The sequence below is a fragment of the Prinia subflava genome, chromosome 13, assembly GCF_021018805.1.
Source record: "Prinia subflava isolate CZ2003 ecotype Zambia chromosome 13, Cam_Psub_1.2, whole genome shotgun sequence".
NCBI lineage: Eukaryota > Metazoa > Chordata > Aves > Passeriformes > Cisticolidae > Prinia > Prinia subflava.
In genome coordinates, this window is record NC_086259.1 from 9,063,362 (window position 1) to 9,080,972 (window position 17,611).

General features: G+C 38.6%; 1 protein-coding gene across 2 annotated transcripts in view; it reads left to right on the plus strand.

The window, feature by feature from the left end:
* Positions 1 to 17,354, plus strand: part of ADCY7 (adenylate cyclase 7) — a 58,997-nt gene extending 41,643 nt beyond the window's left edge. For both annotated transcript variants that reach the window (XM_063410502.1, XM_063410500.1), the window contains 17 exons: positions 793 to 978; positions 1,872 to 1,915; positions 2,558 to 2,638; positions 3,411 to 3,483; positions 4,293 to 4,390; positions 5,025 to 5,109; positions 6,508 to 6,645; positions 7,781 to 7,843; positions 8,515 to 8,553; positions 9,489 to 9,646; positions 10,821 to 10,902; positions 11,461 to 11,616; positions 12,273 to 12,419; positions 12,853 to 12,960; positions 13,715 to 13,829; positions 14,343 to 14,467; positions 14,585 to 17,354. In XM_063410502.1, the coding sequence (XP_063266572.1) occupies positions 793 to 978; positions 1,872 to 1,915; positions 2,558 to 2,638; positions 3,411 to 3,483; positions 4,293 to 4,390; positions 5,025 to 5,109; positions 6,508 to 6,645; positions 7,781 to 7,843; positions 8,515 to 8,553; positions 9,489 to 9,646; positions 10,821 to 10,902; positions 11,461 to 11,616; positions 12,273 to 12,419; positions 12,853 to 12,960; positions 13,715 to 13,829; positions 14,343 to 14,467; positions 14,585 to 14,731 (1,845 nt within the window). In that variant the 3' untranslated portion in view covers positions 14,732 to 17,354. The remainder of the gene's footprint in view (positions 1 to 792; positions 979 to 1,871; positions 1,916 to 2,557; positions 2,639 to 3,410; positions 3,484 to 4,292; positions 4,391 to 5,024; positions 5,110 to 6,507; positions 6,646 to 7,780; positions 7,844 to 8,514; positions 8,554 to 9,488; positions 9,647 to 10,820; positions 10,903 to 11,460; positions 11,617 to 12,272; positions 12,420 to 12,852; positions 12,961 to 13,714; positions 13,830 to 14,342; positions 14,468 to 14,584) is intronic.
* The last annotated feature ends 257 nt before the right edge of the window (positions 17,355 to 17,611 follow it).

The following is a 17,611-nucleotide window of genomic DNA, read 5'->3' on the forward strand; positions in this document are numbered from 1 at the left end:
TGAGCAAAATGTTTCAAATGAAAAAAGAATGCAGATGAGAAACTTCTTTCCTTCCTGATCTCTACAGGAAGGAACAACATAGAACTACTTTTAATTAGCAGGAACTCAGTCTTATCTTGGTTACATTTTTCATCACTGCAACCCCCTCCCAGATGCACACAGCAGATATTCGCAGAATGAGGACCTATGTCTATTAAAATGGTCTCTGCTCCCTTGAAGATACTTGTGAAATGTTAGAGAATTATCAGTCGTTGATGTCTGGGTTTATTCTGCAGTTTTAGCTTCCCTGTAGTTCTGCAAGGGTATTCCTGTACACCGTGTCTGTACTGCCTGCCTCAGCACCTGTGACACAGGCATATAATCTAATGTGGAGTCTGTAATTTGTGGGATCTTCTAACCACTGTTTTGATACACCCCAGCTCAGGAATTTGGCACATTTTTCCCCTGCCGTAGTGCTGACTGCAAGGAAACTGTATCTGTTCATAAGAGCCTTTGAGCCCTTGCATCACTGTAAATAAATCTGGAAGCTTGACTGTTGCAGTGTTGCAAGGGAAGTCTCGTAAAGGCAGCTGAAGCAACTCATTGTGTGCGCTGTGATTTGCTTTAGCTCACGTTAATTAAACAAGATAAAGAAATTGAGGTTGGCTGACATGTTGCTGATGCGTTCAGAGCCCTCCCAAACGGCGAGATTTGCGTAAACTACTCAATACACAGAGCTTCAGCATTCTGTAATTTGTCATTTTGTGATTTTGGAGTTTCCGTTCTGTACACGAGCGTGTTTCCCTCTGTCAGTCCAAGCAGTGCCTGTCGAGCAGCCACCTCCCCAAGACGCGGGTGAACGACGGGCTGAAGATGCGCGCGTCCGTGCGCATGACGCGGTACCTGGAGTCCTGGGGCGCCGCGCGCCCCTTCGCCCACCTCAGCCACCGCGAGAGCGTCAGCAGCGACTCCTCCAGCTGCCAGGGCAGGCCCAGGAAGGTCGGTCTGGAGGGGAGATGGGCAACCCACAGTGATTACAAACTGCTACTGTGCCCGCGGTGGGAAACGCAAAGCCTGGCGTTACCTCTGTGCTGGGTGTCTGCTCTCACCCCGGTACTCAGTGTGCACACAACTGAGAGGCTGTCTGTGCAACACCTCCTTCCTTCAGAATTTAACCATATTCAGATTGCCAATCTCTCCAGCATACTTTAATCACAGTATAGCTTTAAAGCAAAACTATCTGTTTTTCCTGATGTTTTTCAGTCTTGAGACCCTGCCTGGTAAATGTGGTTTTGCAAAAAAAACCAAAAAAAACCCCCAAAGAGATAGATGTACTCATTACTTAATTGAGATGTATAGAAAATAAACAGTCCCTGCAACTGGATTTTATCAGTAAAGAATTTTTCAGATCAAGAATTCCTAAGAATTTTAAGATTTTAAACTATACAAAACCAAAATTTTCCTTCCATCTTCCCTTCCTTGAAAGCTGGAAGTAGATGTGCATGCTTTCAGGTGTGGTCCTGGAGCCACAGCTGTAGTAAATTTTAATTTAAGCACCCATCCATCCATTCAGGTGTGGAAGTGGTTTCCAGTCTGCTTGCCTCTGCTGGTGCTTGCTTAGTAATTTTGGTGTGTAGAGAAAAATGAGAGGGAAAATCTGTTTAATTATTTCCTAACAATCTTTTTTGTCAGAAAACACTCACTTCTTGCTTGTTAAAGCAGAAAACGTTGCTGGAAAGGATTGATTTTTATAAACATTTCTGTTTGGGAATGTTTCTTGATTTCTTTTATTTCTGAAAAAAAGGGTTTGTGCAGTTTCTTGATGTTTGTTTCCCATAGTTGTTTGCTATTCAAAGAGAGTGTAACTTATTCTTAACTCCTATTTTATTTAGGAAATACCTTTGTGTTCTACTGGGCGCCAGAGAACTTCTGATAGGTTTGTCAAGTACCTTCTTTTCTTTTTTTTGGTGCTCCTGTGCTCCTTTTCCAGTTCAGTGTGCTGTAAGGATGTGATCATTCGGTTGATTAATCACTGTGTGTATTGTAGTCCTGCCTTAGAAAGGTTAAGTTAAATCTTTGGCCTTTAGAAGATTTCTCAGCTCATGTTTGTTATTGTCAGCAGACTCTAAAAGGAGCTTCTTGTCTTACTGTCCCCCAGTCATTCAGATTCCATTTTGCTTGCTGGGCTGCAGCAGGATGGGAGGGATTGGGAAGGGAGAACCCTAAATATCAGTGGAAAGATTTGGATTTTGTTAGTGCTGTTAGTGTTTACCATTACAATGTGGTAAAGGATTGCCACTTACAATGGTACCTGTAGCACTGAGTTAAATGAGGAGCTGATTTTCACTTGTGAAACTTTCCCTCAGTTTGTCAAAGTGCTCTCTTGAAAAATGACAACTAGAGAGTAGCTAGAGAAATGCTTAGTAAAGTGCTCATGGTGTATTTTTCAATCACTTTGGAGCATTCTGGTTTGCATTTTCCCTGGAAGCTTGCCCCACTGTGTGCTGAGAAAGTGTGCTCTGTACCCATTGCTTGTTTCTGAGTGGCATTTGTCACACAAACTTCATTTCATCCTCAGAAATTCATCTCAGAAGGGAAGGATAGAGGAAGATATTTATGATGAAATGATGTCAACCATCGAAGGCCTCAGTTCAACTACGTAAGTAGTTCAGTACTGTAATTTATTCTTCATCTTTTCTTTGAGATTAACCTGCATTCTCAAGTTAAGCCTAGACATAAAATCTATGTATAAAGTTATCAGGATTTTTGTCTTGCCCTTTTTTTGGTCTTTGTTTTTTATTTAGTTTCTTTTTGGATTTAGTTTGAGTGAGAGTGTTACTGCATTATTTAGCAAGAAGCCAGAGATCAGTCTTGCCATTCAATGTTTGCTTTATTAAAACAAGGAGTTTCATTAAATGGGGTGCCATCCTGAAGAAAAAATTATGTATAATGTCAAAAGTGGTTTGGGTTTTCTTTGTTTTTGTTTTGTTGTAATTTAAAATACAATATTTAAATTCCTAACAAATTCCCAAAACAATGAATTTGAGCAGAAAAAGTGTTTCTTTCATCTAAATTCCAGGAAGGCTGTACCTCAGGTATTCCTGATAGGAGTCTGATATTATTTAGGGGAAGTTTCTGGGGGCTATAAGCCCTCTCCAACATCTGCTGTTATACTTTCCTGTCCATAAGCCTTCGGGAAGGTTTGGAGCTACATTTTGCACTGGCAGATGTTGCTGTCTGTGAGTGCTGTGGATCTGCCTGTCAGATGAGTAAAAACATGACCACTGGTTAGTTCTGAAACCTGCAGACCCTGCAGAAGCATCAGATGTGTGTTGGGAGTGGCTGTGGGGTCCCAAGTGCAGGGATGATTTTGTGTCCTGTCCTTTGGGCTCTGCGTGCTCCTGATAACCCCTCTGTCCCTCTGGCTGCAGGCCGTGGTGTGGCAAATCAGATGACTTCTGTGGATTCTCACTGATCTTTGCAGAACCTGGTCTTGAAAAAGAGGTTGGTAAGAGCAAAATAATCCTTTTGGTCTTTGATTTGCCCTTCAGAGCAGCGTAAGAATATGTTTGAAACTTTTTGTTCTAAAACTGGATTTTGGAGGTGATTGCACATCCTAAGAGTTTCTGGTAACTAATGGAAAGCAGATTTCAGGAGTCGTTTGAACTGATCATTCTTCTTGAGAATGCAAATGCTGACTTAAAAGAGCTTGTCTCTAATCTGTGGTCAAATTGTTGCCATAAGGGAGTTAGTGGGTTTGATAATTTTTCTATATAAACTAATTCCCTCAAAAGTTATGAGATTTAAAGAAGAAAAGAAAAGAAAAAAAGGATTTCTGCATCCATAATGAAACCACTTTGTTTTCTGTGGCTGTTTCATTGTAGATATAGTGCTGGTATTTGTTAAGTGCAGTGTAGTTTCTCAGTTTGAATAACTGCTGTTGAATTTACTGTGCTGTGGATGTTCCTGGTGTGGCTCTGTACACACACTTTAGGTTTACTTTGTGTGTGTCCTTTCTTGATAAGGATTTTGACCATGGGCATCTGTGGAGAGCTGATATTCTGATTCTGCCTGCATTTCCCTCTAGGTTGGAAATTTAGAAATTACCCTTTGGACTGGGCTGTTTTGAAAGATGTCCAAGAGAGAGATTTTTTTTTTTGTGGTGGTGGTCTTCTTTTGTTCTGTTTTAGTCCTGGGTATATTTTTAATAATACAATATGAACTTGTATATATGTGTCATCACAATAATGTAATAAAATAAAGAAAAATCAGCCCTGAAATTACCCTGATGCTTTTTTCTGTCTGTGTTTCAGTATCGCACCATTCCTATTCTAAAACTGAAGAGTTACTTTGCGTGTGCCAGTTTTGTGTTCCTCTGTATATTTGTGATCCAGATGTTTATCATGCCCAAGTAAGTGCTGGTATTTCAATTATTTATAATTCAAATTAACCAATGGCTAAAATGAACCTCATGTGCATGGAACTCTTTGGAGTTCCTGAGGGGTTAAATTTAAAAACATATATTAATTTACCCCATGATAAAGGAGTGCATTCATGTTGTTGGCATAAGAGACAAGATATCAGTATGAAAATAAAATAGAAATATTTCTTTAATATTCTGTTTGCTTAGTACACACAGGGAGGTAGGTGGTCAGTTTGATAAGAAATACTATTTTATAAGAACAGTTGGCTGTAAGGACATTGAGCAGTAGGAAAATGGGATTTGGCTGGTTAAACTGTGCTCAGTGATTCTTTTCTGTAGAGCTACAAGGAGGCAACTTTGAGCTGCTTGTCACACCTCGGAGAAAGCAGATGGTAGATAATTCAGAAGTTTATGGCACGTTTGTTTTTTGTGGCTGTTGCAGTGCAGTTTCCATGTGGTTTATGCACAGGGCAGTGGCTCAGGCCACCAGGAGCAGAATCTCTTAAAGCAGTGATTGTGCAACAGAGCAACCATAACCTGTGTGATGTTGTGGTCATTCAGTGTTATTTGAAGAAAAATCATATTTAAACTTGGTCTTTTAGTGCTTTCTTCTTCTGTTTAGAACTGCAAAACTGGGAATTTCCTTTGGAATTGTTGCGGTCATCATTGGGCTTATTTTGTTTGTGTGCTTTGCTGAGAAATGTCTGGTAAGTTTACTTTTAAAAAACACTGTCTGTATTCAAAAGTGGGTGGATATATTTCAGCAACTTGATCTGTCTTTTAGGCTGATGAAATTTTAGTAATTTCAGTAGGAGTTACAGGAACTGTGAACCTCAGGTTACCAGAAGATTCCATTGCCTGAAACAGATTTTCATGTCTGAAAATTCTCACAGTAATTCAGAATTATTTGGGTGCAAGAATAGATGGGTAGGAGGGAAGACGTGGGGTTGGTTTTTCAAAATGTATTTTTATTTTTGTTTGTCATTAATAGTAATTTTGGTTGTAAATACTGTTATTCTTTGTGCTGGAAACAACATTGAAATGAGTTGGAACAGAAGATCAGTTTTCATAATAGTGTACGAAGTGTAATGAAAATTACAAACATATGAATAATTTATTTGCAACAATTTCATGGCGGTTAGGATTCCAAATTCACCATTACATCAATTAGGACACTTTGCACTTGTAGTTCCTTTTTCTTTGCATTATTAAACACATGCAATTACTGTTTAAAAGTATATTGTGACAGGGAGAGCCCACGGTGATGGAAACATCAGTGATGCAGGGTGAAAAAAAGAGTCCTTCTCCGTTCAAGAACAGCCTGGGGGCAGGGTGGGGAGAGGGAAGGGGTTAAAAATAAGAGAAAATTGCACTCTGGGATAAAGATTTATGACTCATTTAATTGTATGGTTAGACAGATGTATGGATTTTATGTATGCATGGTATTTATATATGTATATAGATGGATTTTTGCATATATGTCTGTAGAGATAGAGGGGTATGTGTATATGCATTCATGTGTTTTTTCTACATGTGTAGAAACACACGAAGAAAACAGAAAATTCCAAGACTGCAGTTGCATCAGACTTGAGTTTATGCTGGGAGTGTTTTGTGTAGCATCATGGAATAATGCTTGCAGTCATTAAAAAAGCTCTACTGGATGTTTTTGTCTATAGCAACAATTGGAGGATATAGGGATGGCAGGAATGGGGCTGGTTTTGATTTATTAATGTGAAAATGTAATATATACTATATATATAATACTATAGCTCTATAACTAAAAAAAATACAATTTTTTTTACTTCATTTTTATTAACTTTTCTCTAGAATTTTCAAACAGGCCATAATTCTGATTTTTAAAGCACAAATTCAGAAAATTTTAGCACCCAACCTCTTTGAAGAAAGGAAACATTGTCTCTATTTTAACTTGGGGAAAGGTGTTAGACATTGGCTCTGAATGACGAGATTCAAAGTTCTAAATTAGAATTCCAGCTAAGGCTCTTGACACTCTCCTTCAGAAAAAGGTCAACTTTATATTTAGAAATATTTCTTCCCCTGTATCAAAGTGTTATCCCTGTTTTGAAACTAATTAATTGTGTTTACAGAAGTGCTGCTCAGATCAGTGGCCCCTCCTGCGCCATCTGTGTGCCCTCTCCGAAAAGGTGCAAACAATGCCTTTGCTGAGGCTGCCTTTAGCAGTCATCACTATAGCTGCCTTGCTGACTATAGCCATTTTTAATTTGGTAAGTAATTACATTAATTGATAAACTTATTGTAAAATCCAAGTAACTTCCTGTATTCTTTTCATCAAGTACCAGTTTTTGCTGCTTTTTCTAATGCCTGGTTTGCAGCATAAGTGGATTTGCACAGGGATAGTGATGATGGCAATTAAAAGCATTAAAAAGAAAAGCTCCTGGTTTGTGGAACTGAAAGTACATGTGATACACTTCAGTTCTAGTTTACACCAGCTTTTCTTGTTTTCAGGATGGCACTTATAACAACTCTTGGTTGTAACTCTCATCACTAAGATGTTTTCTGTTTTTTAATGTGGCTTTAAATGTTTGGCAGTGGCAGGCAGCACTTTAGGCAGTTCCCTGTGGTATTTGCACCCACTGGTAGTAATGTGGAGGAGGGAGGAAGAATACAGCTTGGCTCTCTTTTAAAAGCAAAAGCATTGAGTATAGGTGCTGCTGGAGTAAGAGGGAAACTGCATCTGTCTTTTAAATTTAGTTTGAATATTATCTTGCACCTGGGGTCTGTACATTTGAATAACTGTGCCATGTTTTTTATTTCAACAAGCTCTGTGTGTTAACAGTTCCACTTAACTGATAGTTAACTACTAGAACTGATGTCCTCCTGATCCCAGGTGTTTGTTTGCCTTGCCATTCTTCTGATTCCATGGGGAGCTCATTCTGAAAGCCATACTGCAGAAAATGCTTAATTTTCTTTCACTGGGTGTTTTTCCTGCTGGCTTAGGTCCTTGAATTGACTCACAGTGGTGTCATGTGAACACCACCAGAGACTGACTGAAAGAAAACAGGAACAGCAGCTGTGAAACTAGGGGCTGAGACAAAACCACGTTTGTGCCAGATAGCTGCTAAATTAACACAGCCATAATGTAAAACTTTACCCCCAATTAGAAAATAAGCAGATTTTAACCTTCGTGCAGCTTGTGTGTGCATATATGTTTAATACAACTACGTGGGATGCCATTGTATTTCAACACTTATTCAGTAGCACTGAAAAGACAACCAGATCAGCACTCTTTGTAAAATGTTTTTACAGAGAAAAAAGTCAGCGATTACCTGCTAATAAGTCTGTATGGTGGTTTTATTGATGTGTTTTGTTGGTTTTTTTCCTCCCCTCCAATAAATCAAGACACCTGAAAAGAACAAACCTGCCAACTTTACTGGATCAAATGACCTGTGTGCTACCACCTATGTGAGTAGAGTACCATTTTAATTTCTAGGATTAAAATGAAAGGAGTTTTGGATGGTGGGTATAGAATCATAGAACATCCTAAATTGGAAGGGATCACAAGGATCATCAAAGTCCAACCCCTATCATGTAGATGGACGGCAACATTTTTATATTTTTTTTTCTTTTTATTTATAAAGATAAGGTTTTTGGTTTTGTTTTTTATTTTTTTTAATTGTTGAACATGAAGACTTGCTCATGACAAGTTTTAAGGGATATTTTGTATTTTTACAAATAGCTTTCCTGTGCATCCTTTAGGGATTTTCAGAGGTCTGGAGTATTCATGTATAAAATTGAGGTTTTGGTTTATTTTGCTCTATGAGCATATTTGAAAGGTGGTCTCTAGCATTTCTGTAAGGGTAAATTCAGCACTTACTAGTGACACATAAGTATTATTTCTGGGGGTTTCACTTTTTATGCTCTAATGCCGAAGTTGTGCTCTATTTTGAGTTCATTTGTTTGGTGCTCCTCTGTCACCTGCCACCCCTTTAGATGATGAACATATTTTTGATTATGAGCAGCAGGTTGTGTGAGGAGCCTTTCATTCAGGTGCTTATGACAAATGCTAAGTTACACATGTGAAATGCACATTGTACTCACCGGTAATGTTTTGTTCTTGCATGTTTGCAAATCAGACTTTTGGAAACACAACCCATTCCTGCGTAGAGGAAACTGTAAGTAGTGAATGCATCTTACTTAAGCCTGATCTTTGAATGTTGTGTATATTACTGACAAATGGCGGGTTCTGTTGCTGTATAAAAGGCAGCTTTTTTAGGTATCTGACAGCAGAAAAATTCTTCATGAAATTAAGATTATTCTGCTGCTGTTGTTGTACTGAGTAGAGTATGGCTTTGCCGTTTTTAGAAATTTCAGACTCAGAAGTAGGTCTGAAACCTTAAAGAAAAACCAGCAGAGCAGGATGATGATGATGTTTGAGTCTGAAAGATGAGAGCTGTACTATAAATGTGTTTACAGAGTGAAAGGGCTTAAGTGGCTGACAGACCTCTGTTGGTGTTCTCTACATAGTGGTTCCTTTTTCAGAGGTTTGGCTTGAGGGAGAGTGTTCAGTATCTTTTGGAGGTAGACTCAATGTCTTTAGGATGACAGAGCTGGTATAATGTGTTATATATGGGCTCTGATTAGGAGTTGCCTCATAAATTGCTCTGGTTTCATTCACTTCAGCAGAAATGTTAATTATTTAGCCAAGAATCTCACAGTTCTGTAGTAGGCCTGTGCTATTACAGATGGGAAAACTGTGCTTTGTCCATAAACAGAAAGGAACTTGAACTTTAAACAAATAATTGCTTAAATTAATAAACTTCAGAAGATAAATTCTCAACACTTCAGTTTTTATCTAGCATTGCTTTCTTGTGTTGATTTTTTTTTGTTGTTCAAATATACTTGTTTACCCATAACAAATTGAAAAAGTAAACTGAAATCAAAATTAAGTTCATCCCTTCAGTGCCATTAAAAATAAAGCTTTAAGCAATTGTAATTTCTTTGTTTTAAATTGTAGTGACCATGAACTCAGAGCATTTGCTGTGGTTTGAACATCTCTTAGACATAAATTCTGAATAAAGCAAAGGCTCTTTACATTCCTCTTTTACAGTATTATGCCTACTGCTGTATATTGGGGTTCATTGCCTGCTCGGTATTTCTTCAAATGAGCTTCGAACTCAAAGTTCTCCTCCTGTCCATTGCTGTGACTGTCTACCTCATCATTTTTAATACTCTTCAGCACAAAGACATCTATGGCAACAGTACCAGGTGCACTGTAAAGTTTCTCATCCTTTAATGTTTCATTTAAGGAGGTGTTTGATTTTTTGTGAACTTACTGGAATATTGAAATATCAAAATCATTTAAGCCAGACACTGCAAACCTTTATGTAAACATAAAATTATGGAACAACATGGAAATCCTCTTAGACCATGTCTCCTTTTCTTTTCTTTTTCTTTTTAAATAAAGTGTATATGCCCTGAAAAAAATCTGTAATGTGGCTTCTGAGATCCCTAGAAGCCTTGGATTACATTAAGGACTAGAGAGTAGAATATTAATGTCATAGTAAGGTTGATCTTATGTTATGAAGAAAAGCCTTGCTAAAAGTCTGAGGCTCAAGCTGTGCTTGTGTGACCTTGGTAGTCAATAGTATGGTGAACTCTTCATGTACTAAGTGCAAGTATTTTGAAAAGTAACAATTTACCTGATCTAATGGCAGAAATGGAAAATACTGAAGAGAAATCCCATGCAAAGGCTTTACTGTTGGTTTTTAAGTCTTTGTCAGATTCCTCAGCATAGTCTCATAGCTGAAGATTAGAATAAATTTATGTTGCAGAGGCTGTAACCTATCAGCACACCTTAAAAAAGCTTGAGTGAACTTATTCATTCATATGAAGAGAATTTAATTTGCATTGTAAAAAGTAATAGATGTGGTAAGACTTATCTTACTATGAAATATGAGTGGTGGTTCAAATACAGGCATGATTTAACTGCTGTTTTTGCCTTAGGAATTCAGGTTTTTAATTTGTTATTGTCTTTCCTTCCACAAATAAGAAATTTAGTTTTCCTACCTCACGGTTTTGTTGGCTGTGTTTTTGTAGGGTGGGGTGGGAGCTGGCACTCAGTCTGGTGGAAATTAAGATGGCTCCATTTAGATAAAGCCACGTTTACTTGAGCATCTCATTACAACAGCTACAGAACAAGGTTTCAGCACCCAGCGTGTCCTGGTGTTAAATGCACCATTCCAGGTGTTGGGCTGCCTGATTATCCTTTCTCCCTGTCAGGACAGGCCCTGTCCCCAGCCAGCCACTGGCACAAATGAGCAGTGACACCGTGGGGCAAGTCTGGACAGGCACCCCCTTCCCCTCACCTCCCACCCCAACCCTCCATCCTGCAGATTTCTTAAAGCAAACAGGTGACTTTGTATTGCTTTCTTATTTTCAGGTTTTTCATCAAAGACCCAAGGATAATGACAAATTTATATCTGGTTCTGTTTTACATAACTCTAGTTTTACTTGCAAAACAGGTATGTATTTAAAAAGCAATCCCTTAGTTCCTTTACTTGCAGCGAGTTGATTTAAATAAAATACAAAAGGGTTCCTTGAAATTGTGCTCTAAATTAGTACGTATTTTTATCTTTTTTAATATTATGGTCTTGTGGATAATGTACTTGTAATTAGTTTTTGGTAATTAAAAAAAAAATTACTGTGAAAGGATGGGAACATTTTTCTAGATTTCAACAGTGTTTGCATCACAGTGAGAACTTCCTGGTTTTTCCAGTTTTGATCTATCTGTATTTATATATCAGTACTCATTCTAAACCAACATAGCAATTCAAGTTAAAAATAATCATATCACTAAAGTGTCATTTTGGTAAATACACCTGATGGTACCAAATGGCATTTGGTCTTAGTGGCTGCTTCATATTTTTCTGACCTTTGCTCTCAAAGCACATTTTTCATAACTATATAGACTCAAAAGACCTTGAAAAAACTATTGCTACTACACTTCTTGAGAAAATTGCCTAATATTTTTCAGTGAGTTATCTTATGGATTTAATTTATCATATTTGATCTCTTTGCAGATTGACTATTACTGTCGACTGGATTGTCTGTGGAAGAATAAGTTTAAAAAAGAACATGAACAATTTGAAACTATGGAGAATGTTAACAGGCTTTTGCTGGAAAATGTACTTCCAGCACACGTTGCTGCATATTTCATTGGAGAAAAACGGAATGAGGTGTGTTGGGTCTTTCCTATGTGAAGGACCGCAAATTGGATTTCTGTGATAATATATTACATACGATGTGAAAAAAACCAGACTGTGAACTTCTGCAATGTTTCCCTCTTGTTTGTATTCCAAGACCCTTGTAAACCCAAGAACCTGTTAACCAGATGGCCTCAAAAAAAAAAAAAAAAAGAAAACTTTTAAACTTTTAGTGTCAGTCTCTGAAATCTGTTCTCAGAATTAGTCAGGACACAGTTAAAATTTGGCAAATATTTAAATGAGATTTACTGTATTTTACCTGGGAGGACAGGTCATAGTTTTTAGGGAAAGTAGTTGAGGAGCAGATAGTATCTCCCAGAGAGAAGTTCATTGATAATGATTTTTTTTTAAAGAAATCTCATTCTGCCAGCCAGCATGTCCTCAGAGAGAATAATGATATCTCAGAAGAGTGACTATGTCCAAGTAGATGAAAATGTTTAAGATATCTTTAAAGAATCTCAGTTTTTCCTTAGGCAAATCTACTTTTTTAGTGTTTCTGATAGAATAAGAGATGTGGGTGACTTCATAGGAAAGCTGTAATTTGATTACTGGTTACAATTATCACGAGTGTGAGTGTCTGTGGGGGAATGTGGCTGCTGACAATGTGTGGGTTTATTGCTTTCCTTTAGGACTGGTACCACCAATCCTATGACTGTGTCTGTGTCATGTTTGCATCAGTACCAGATTTTAAGGTGTTTTACACTGAATGTGATGTCAATAAAGAAGGCTTGGAATGCTTGAGGCTGTTAAATGAAATCATTGCTGATTTTGATGAGGTAATTAAGCTTCTGACAAAAATGCACTGGATTGCATGTTTACTGCAAAATATATATTTCACTAGATCTGTGAGCATTAGAGGGGGAAAAACATTTTTATGCTGTACTAATATTCTGACTTTAGCCTTGCAATCTTGAAAGATATTTTCCCATCTGGTTGAGATTTTCAACTAAGTCATCTAATCCATTAGAAGTATGGTTTGAAAGTCCTGAATTTAAGGACTTTATTTCAGTAGTTCTGTGCTTTCATTTCTCCTGTGAGTGGGCAGAGCAAAACTGTGTAACTAACCCTGAGTATTTTATCTAATCTTCATGTGAGTGATAGTATTGCTAAGTGTAACACTTATGGTAGATGGCATAAGATTTCTGGTTAAATACGACACTGAAATGTGGTATTAAAGTCTAAAGTGTTTTTTTCTTTCCATTCAAACAGCTCTTGTTAAAACCTAAATTTAGTGGTGTTGAAAAAATAAAAACAATTGGAAGCACTTACATGGCAGCAGCTGGTCTCAGTGTTACACCAGGCCAGGAGAACAACCAGGTATGTTGGCTCTGAATCTGCCTTCAGTGTTCTGTGGGTGCATAGGTGTGTTCAAAGTAACAAAAGGTAAAGTGATACAAAAAAGTATATTATGAAGGGTGACTTCCTGTAATGTGGAAAAAGATGACAAAATTGTATTGTCTCCTGCTGAATTCACTATTTATCTCCTAGTTCCATTTTATTTCCGAATTAAGGTATTCAGTCTGTAGTCTCAGCACACTTTTTACATCTTTCATCTTTGATTCCTGTAGTTTAACCTTCCTAGATGCATAACAGAAGGGCTCTAATAATAGGGGAGTCAAAGAACGGGAGCCAAAGTAAAGGCCATCTCAGAACTGGACAGGATTTTTGTGACACCTGAGAACTGGCACAGAAAGAGAATCCTCAAGTGCCACATTAGGTCTGAAGCTGTCACCCAGAAGAATTAACACCAATTTCTCTGGCTCATTTTCAGTATAGCAGGCTTGTGTATGACATAAACATGCATATAATAATATATTTTAAATATGTAAAATTAAAGCTGAAACCCTAGAGGACAGACATTAATTTGTTATAAAATTTAATCAGATCACGCTTGTTGCCTCGTAGCCTTCCCAGCTGAATTTAATGGAGTTTTGAAATTCTGCATTTCTGCAGTTACAAGGATGAGTGGTCTCATAAACACTCCAGTCACTTCTAGTAGTGCTTTGGAGTAGCAGCCTAACACAGCCTTTCATGTGGTAATTTGCTCATTAATGTGTCATGGCTTGCCCAGGACAGGGAACGGCAGCACGCTCACATTGGGATCATGGTGGAGTACGGAATTGCCCTGATGAGCAAACTGGACGGCATCAACCGACATTCCTTTAACAACTTCCGCCTGCGTGTGGGTGAGTTCTGCTGTGGGCAGCTCCACAGCCAGAGACAGGTGAGGCAGGGTGATGTAGGTCCACGTGCTGACAGCCAAAGGCAGCACTGTCTGGTGGTTTTTCAGACAGGCCAGGCTCCTCCACAGATGGGCTGTTTCTCATCACTGGAGGGAGCAGAGAGTGCAGCTGGATGACTTTGGAGGAAATGAAGGATACAGATGAAGAGTGAAATACCCTGATAGTGACTGTTGACTAAAGACAGTATTCTCATTACAATGCTCATTTCTGTATATTAAAACTAGAAGAGGAAGAATTCTGCTTTGTACCCTAGACTTCCCATTTTGCAATGAGTGAGTCACATCTCCTGAGCCTCAGTATGGATATTTATAGAACAGTACTAATACTGATTGCTAGAAAGGTGTTTCAGAGTTAAGTTTAGGGATGTTTTTTTCCCCTGGAGCTACAGCTAACAATGAAAGCTGTAAGTCCCATCCCTTTGTGCCTCAGTAATGACACGTGCTTGTGTTTGTGCAGGGATCAATCACGGCCCAGTGATTGCCGGAGTGATTGGTGCCCGGAAGCCTCAGTACGACATCTGGGGCAACACTGTCAATGTCGCCAGCCGAATGGAGAGCACGGGGGAGCTTGGCAAGATCCAGGTAAACCTAGGAGCCTTGCAGAGTCCAAGGCATTGCTTCTAATTGGGTGTGGAATTTTGCTTTAATGTGAATAATCAGAAGAATTTCACAAGAGTTTCTAATTCTTTTCACTCAAAGGTCACAGAAGAAACAAGCAAAATACTACAAGAGCTGGGATACTCATGTGAATGTAGAGGACTCATTAATGTCAAAGGCAAGGGAGAACTGAGGACTTACTTTGTTTGCACTGAGACAGCCAAATTCCAAGGCATGGGACTGAACTGAGGCTACAATGAAGTCAATCAAAATAGACTTAGATCTGCCTCCCTTCTGTGAAGACATAGAATTTCCCTCCTTATGTGAAGGACTTTATTCTAAAAACATGTATATACTGTTCCTATCTCTTCCACATCAGATAAGAGAAATTTTTTTTAAATAAAGAATTCTGAGAACTTCCTAGAAGATACGCAACTGTCAGTCTGAAAAAGACTACTTTTTCCTGAAGAAATTTGAAGATTTACCTGGAATTGCCATGAAGCATTTTCAGTTACCTGCACTGAGTCTGAACAGCTCTGGTGACAACAGGTGTGGGTGCACTGTAGAACTCATTCCCACGTTAAAACATTCCATTGCCTGCTTGACACACACCTGCTTACAGTATTGTGTTTGTCCTGACACGTGCAGAGATACTGAGGGCACTGCGGATCCTGCTTTTAATGCTGAACAGACTTCGCAGCAGAAGACACTGAATGATGGGAAGAGGAATCCAGGAAACTCCAGTGTATCACATGATAACTGTGCTGAGCTCTTCTGGGGAGAAGACCTGAATTGCAGAGTACGGGGTTGGTCACTTCACCCCCCTTGTCTCCTCCACAGCAGTACCTTGTGCTGTGCAGATGTTTCCATGACCAAGAGCTGTTCAGAAGTAACTTCCATCTAGTTCAGCATGTTTACATTGTATTACATGTTCTCCTTTGTATTTCTCTGTAATTAGTATCTGCATGTGCATTTTGTTCTGTCATGGTGAGTCTTAAAAATTTAACTTTAAATTTCATAAAGTACAGGTCATGGTGAGGAGCTCTGACAGCAGCTGATCCCAGCAGGAATTCTGATTCTGTGCTGTGTTCTTGAGGGCACTTAGGGAAGAAAAAAACAATCTGTTCTGAATTGCTGGGAAGCTGAAGAACAGAATTACTAAGATAGTGTTAGAAACAGTAGCAGATACTGTATAAACAGAACTGTGTCTGTGGTGGGGTTTGGTTGTGGTGGGTTATTTTTTTTTTTTCTGTTCTTATTTCTACAAATTGTCTAGCCACTGGCTGGTTTCTCTGCCTTTCAAAGGCAATGCAGGTTTTTTTCATAAACTGGTTTTGAAGGTTACAAAACAATGTGTGGAAAAAAGTATTCATAATGGAAATGTTTCAGCAGAGCCCCAATACTGGAAGTATGAGTAGAGCACTCGTAAGATTATTGTGGACATGGTGCACATTAGTTTAGTTTGTAAGGTTTTTAAGCTGTTAGTGGCCTTTGCTAATTTCTACATTGGCATTTTTTACTTACTGCAATCTCTTAATCTGTTTGCTGTTGGTGGAAATGGCAGTAGTTTGTAAGGCTAACATCTTGTGTCCAGTTGTGTCCGTAACTAAGGATGGATTCCCCCTCTCCCCATATGCCCTGTTAGGCTGGACAGCCCAGGGATCAGTGAGGACAGCACCTGTTTGGCTGAGCCTTACTCCTCTACAAACTGCATTTCCTGATGTTTCTGGGTTTAGTACCAACCCATCCTGGACAAGTGTTTAAGCACTCGTGTGCATCACTGCTGCTTTCTAATTACTGTGTAATTTCTTTAGAAGAGGAAGTGACTATGTTTCAAGATAGGAACAAACCTAAATATTGTCCAACTGTGGATTAAAAATCGTGCTTGTATTCTTTGTCCATTCTGTAGATCAAATCTATGTCTGTAGTAGGTCTCCAACAGAAAACCTCATGCAAGGAAACCTGAATTTGAGGTTGTCTAGTTCAGGCATGGGCTCTGCTGAAGAAGGAAGTGTCATACTCACTGTTGTGTTAGTGCAAGTCAGTGTTGTATTTGAATAAACCTTCAAACAGCTTTTGCTACTCTTGTATGTTGTATATTTATAGTTAGAGGTGCTCAGCAAGCATTTTTTTTCAGATATTTATTGTTTTACAGGACTCTGCATGTGTCAAAGGCTCCTTTCAGCAGTCTTTGATGTCATGTTAGCTAAAGTGACCATTTGTCTCATGAATCTATTTTGAAAAGTGCATTATACCTATAAATAGAGCTGGCTCTGAAGTGCTCCTGTTCATAGAACTAGTAGACTGTAGATGTAAGTTATCTATGAAAGAACATTGCTGTCTGTAACAGCATTTTGTAATACTTTTGTTTACATGATGTTGCCTGTCTGGTAACTCCTTTGGGTGTAACTTCAACTCAACCTCATTTGCAGAAGTGGCAGAAGAGCTGCAGCTTCCAAAGGGGAAGGAGTTGGGTTTGGTTGCAGGTTTAAAAAGAATGCTCTCTTGGTGTGCTGTGCACAGCCTTCTTGGGGAAGTCAGAAACTGTGTGTAATGAAAAAGAGGATGACTAATTTCTCACCAGAACTGGAACTGTATGAGAGCTATATTCGACCACAGAAAAAATTCAATTTAACAAGCAGCTGTATTGAAATAATTGCTTTCAGCAGTCCTTCTGAGAGTGAACTGTGAAACTTAACATTGAGGAAACAATCTTGGTGGAAAAATCTTCCTTGCAGCATTAATTTTTTTCTTAAATGGAAAAAAAGGCATTGTATCTAATTTGAAGAGCTAATAACATCTGGAACTAGGAATCTGTTTTAAAGAACAAACTTTTGTTTTTACTATGAAATAAAAAACTTCTTGAAACATGTCTGGTTTTGCAGTTATTTTGAAGGAGATACCCTTGAAAAGGAGGCATATTTTTTATAGTGCTGCAGACTTAATGGGAGTGTATTTACTCAAACTAAACTCGGTGTTTATCTTTTTAAAAAATGCTGCCAGTAAAAATGCTTAGAGTGACATCCATGTGTTCAACAGGTGATGAGAAATGTCAACACTTCTGTCACTGGCAGCCACCTCCTGCACCATCTGGCAGGTGAGTGATGGGCAGGGAGATGCTATGGAAGG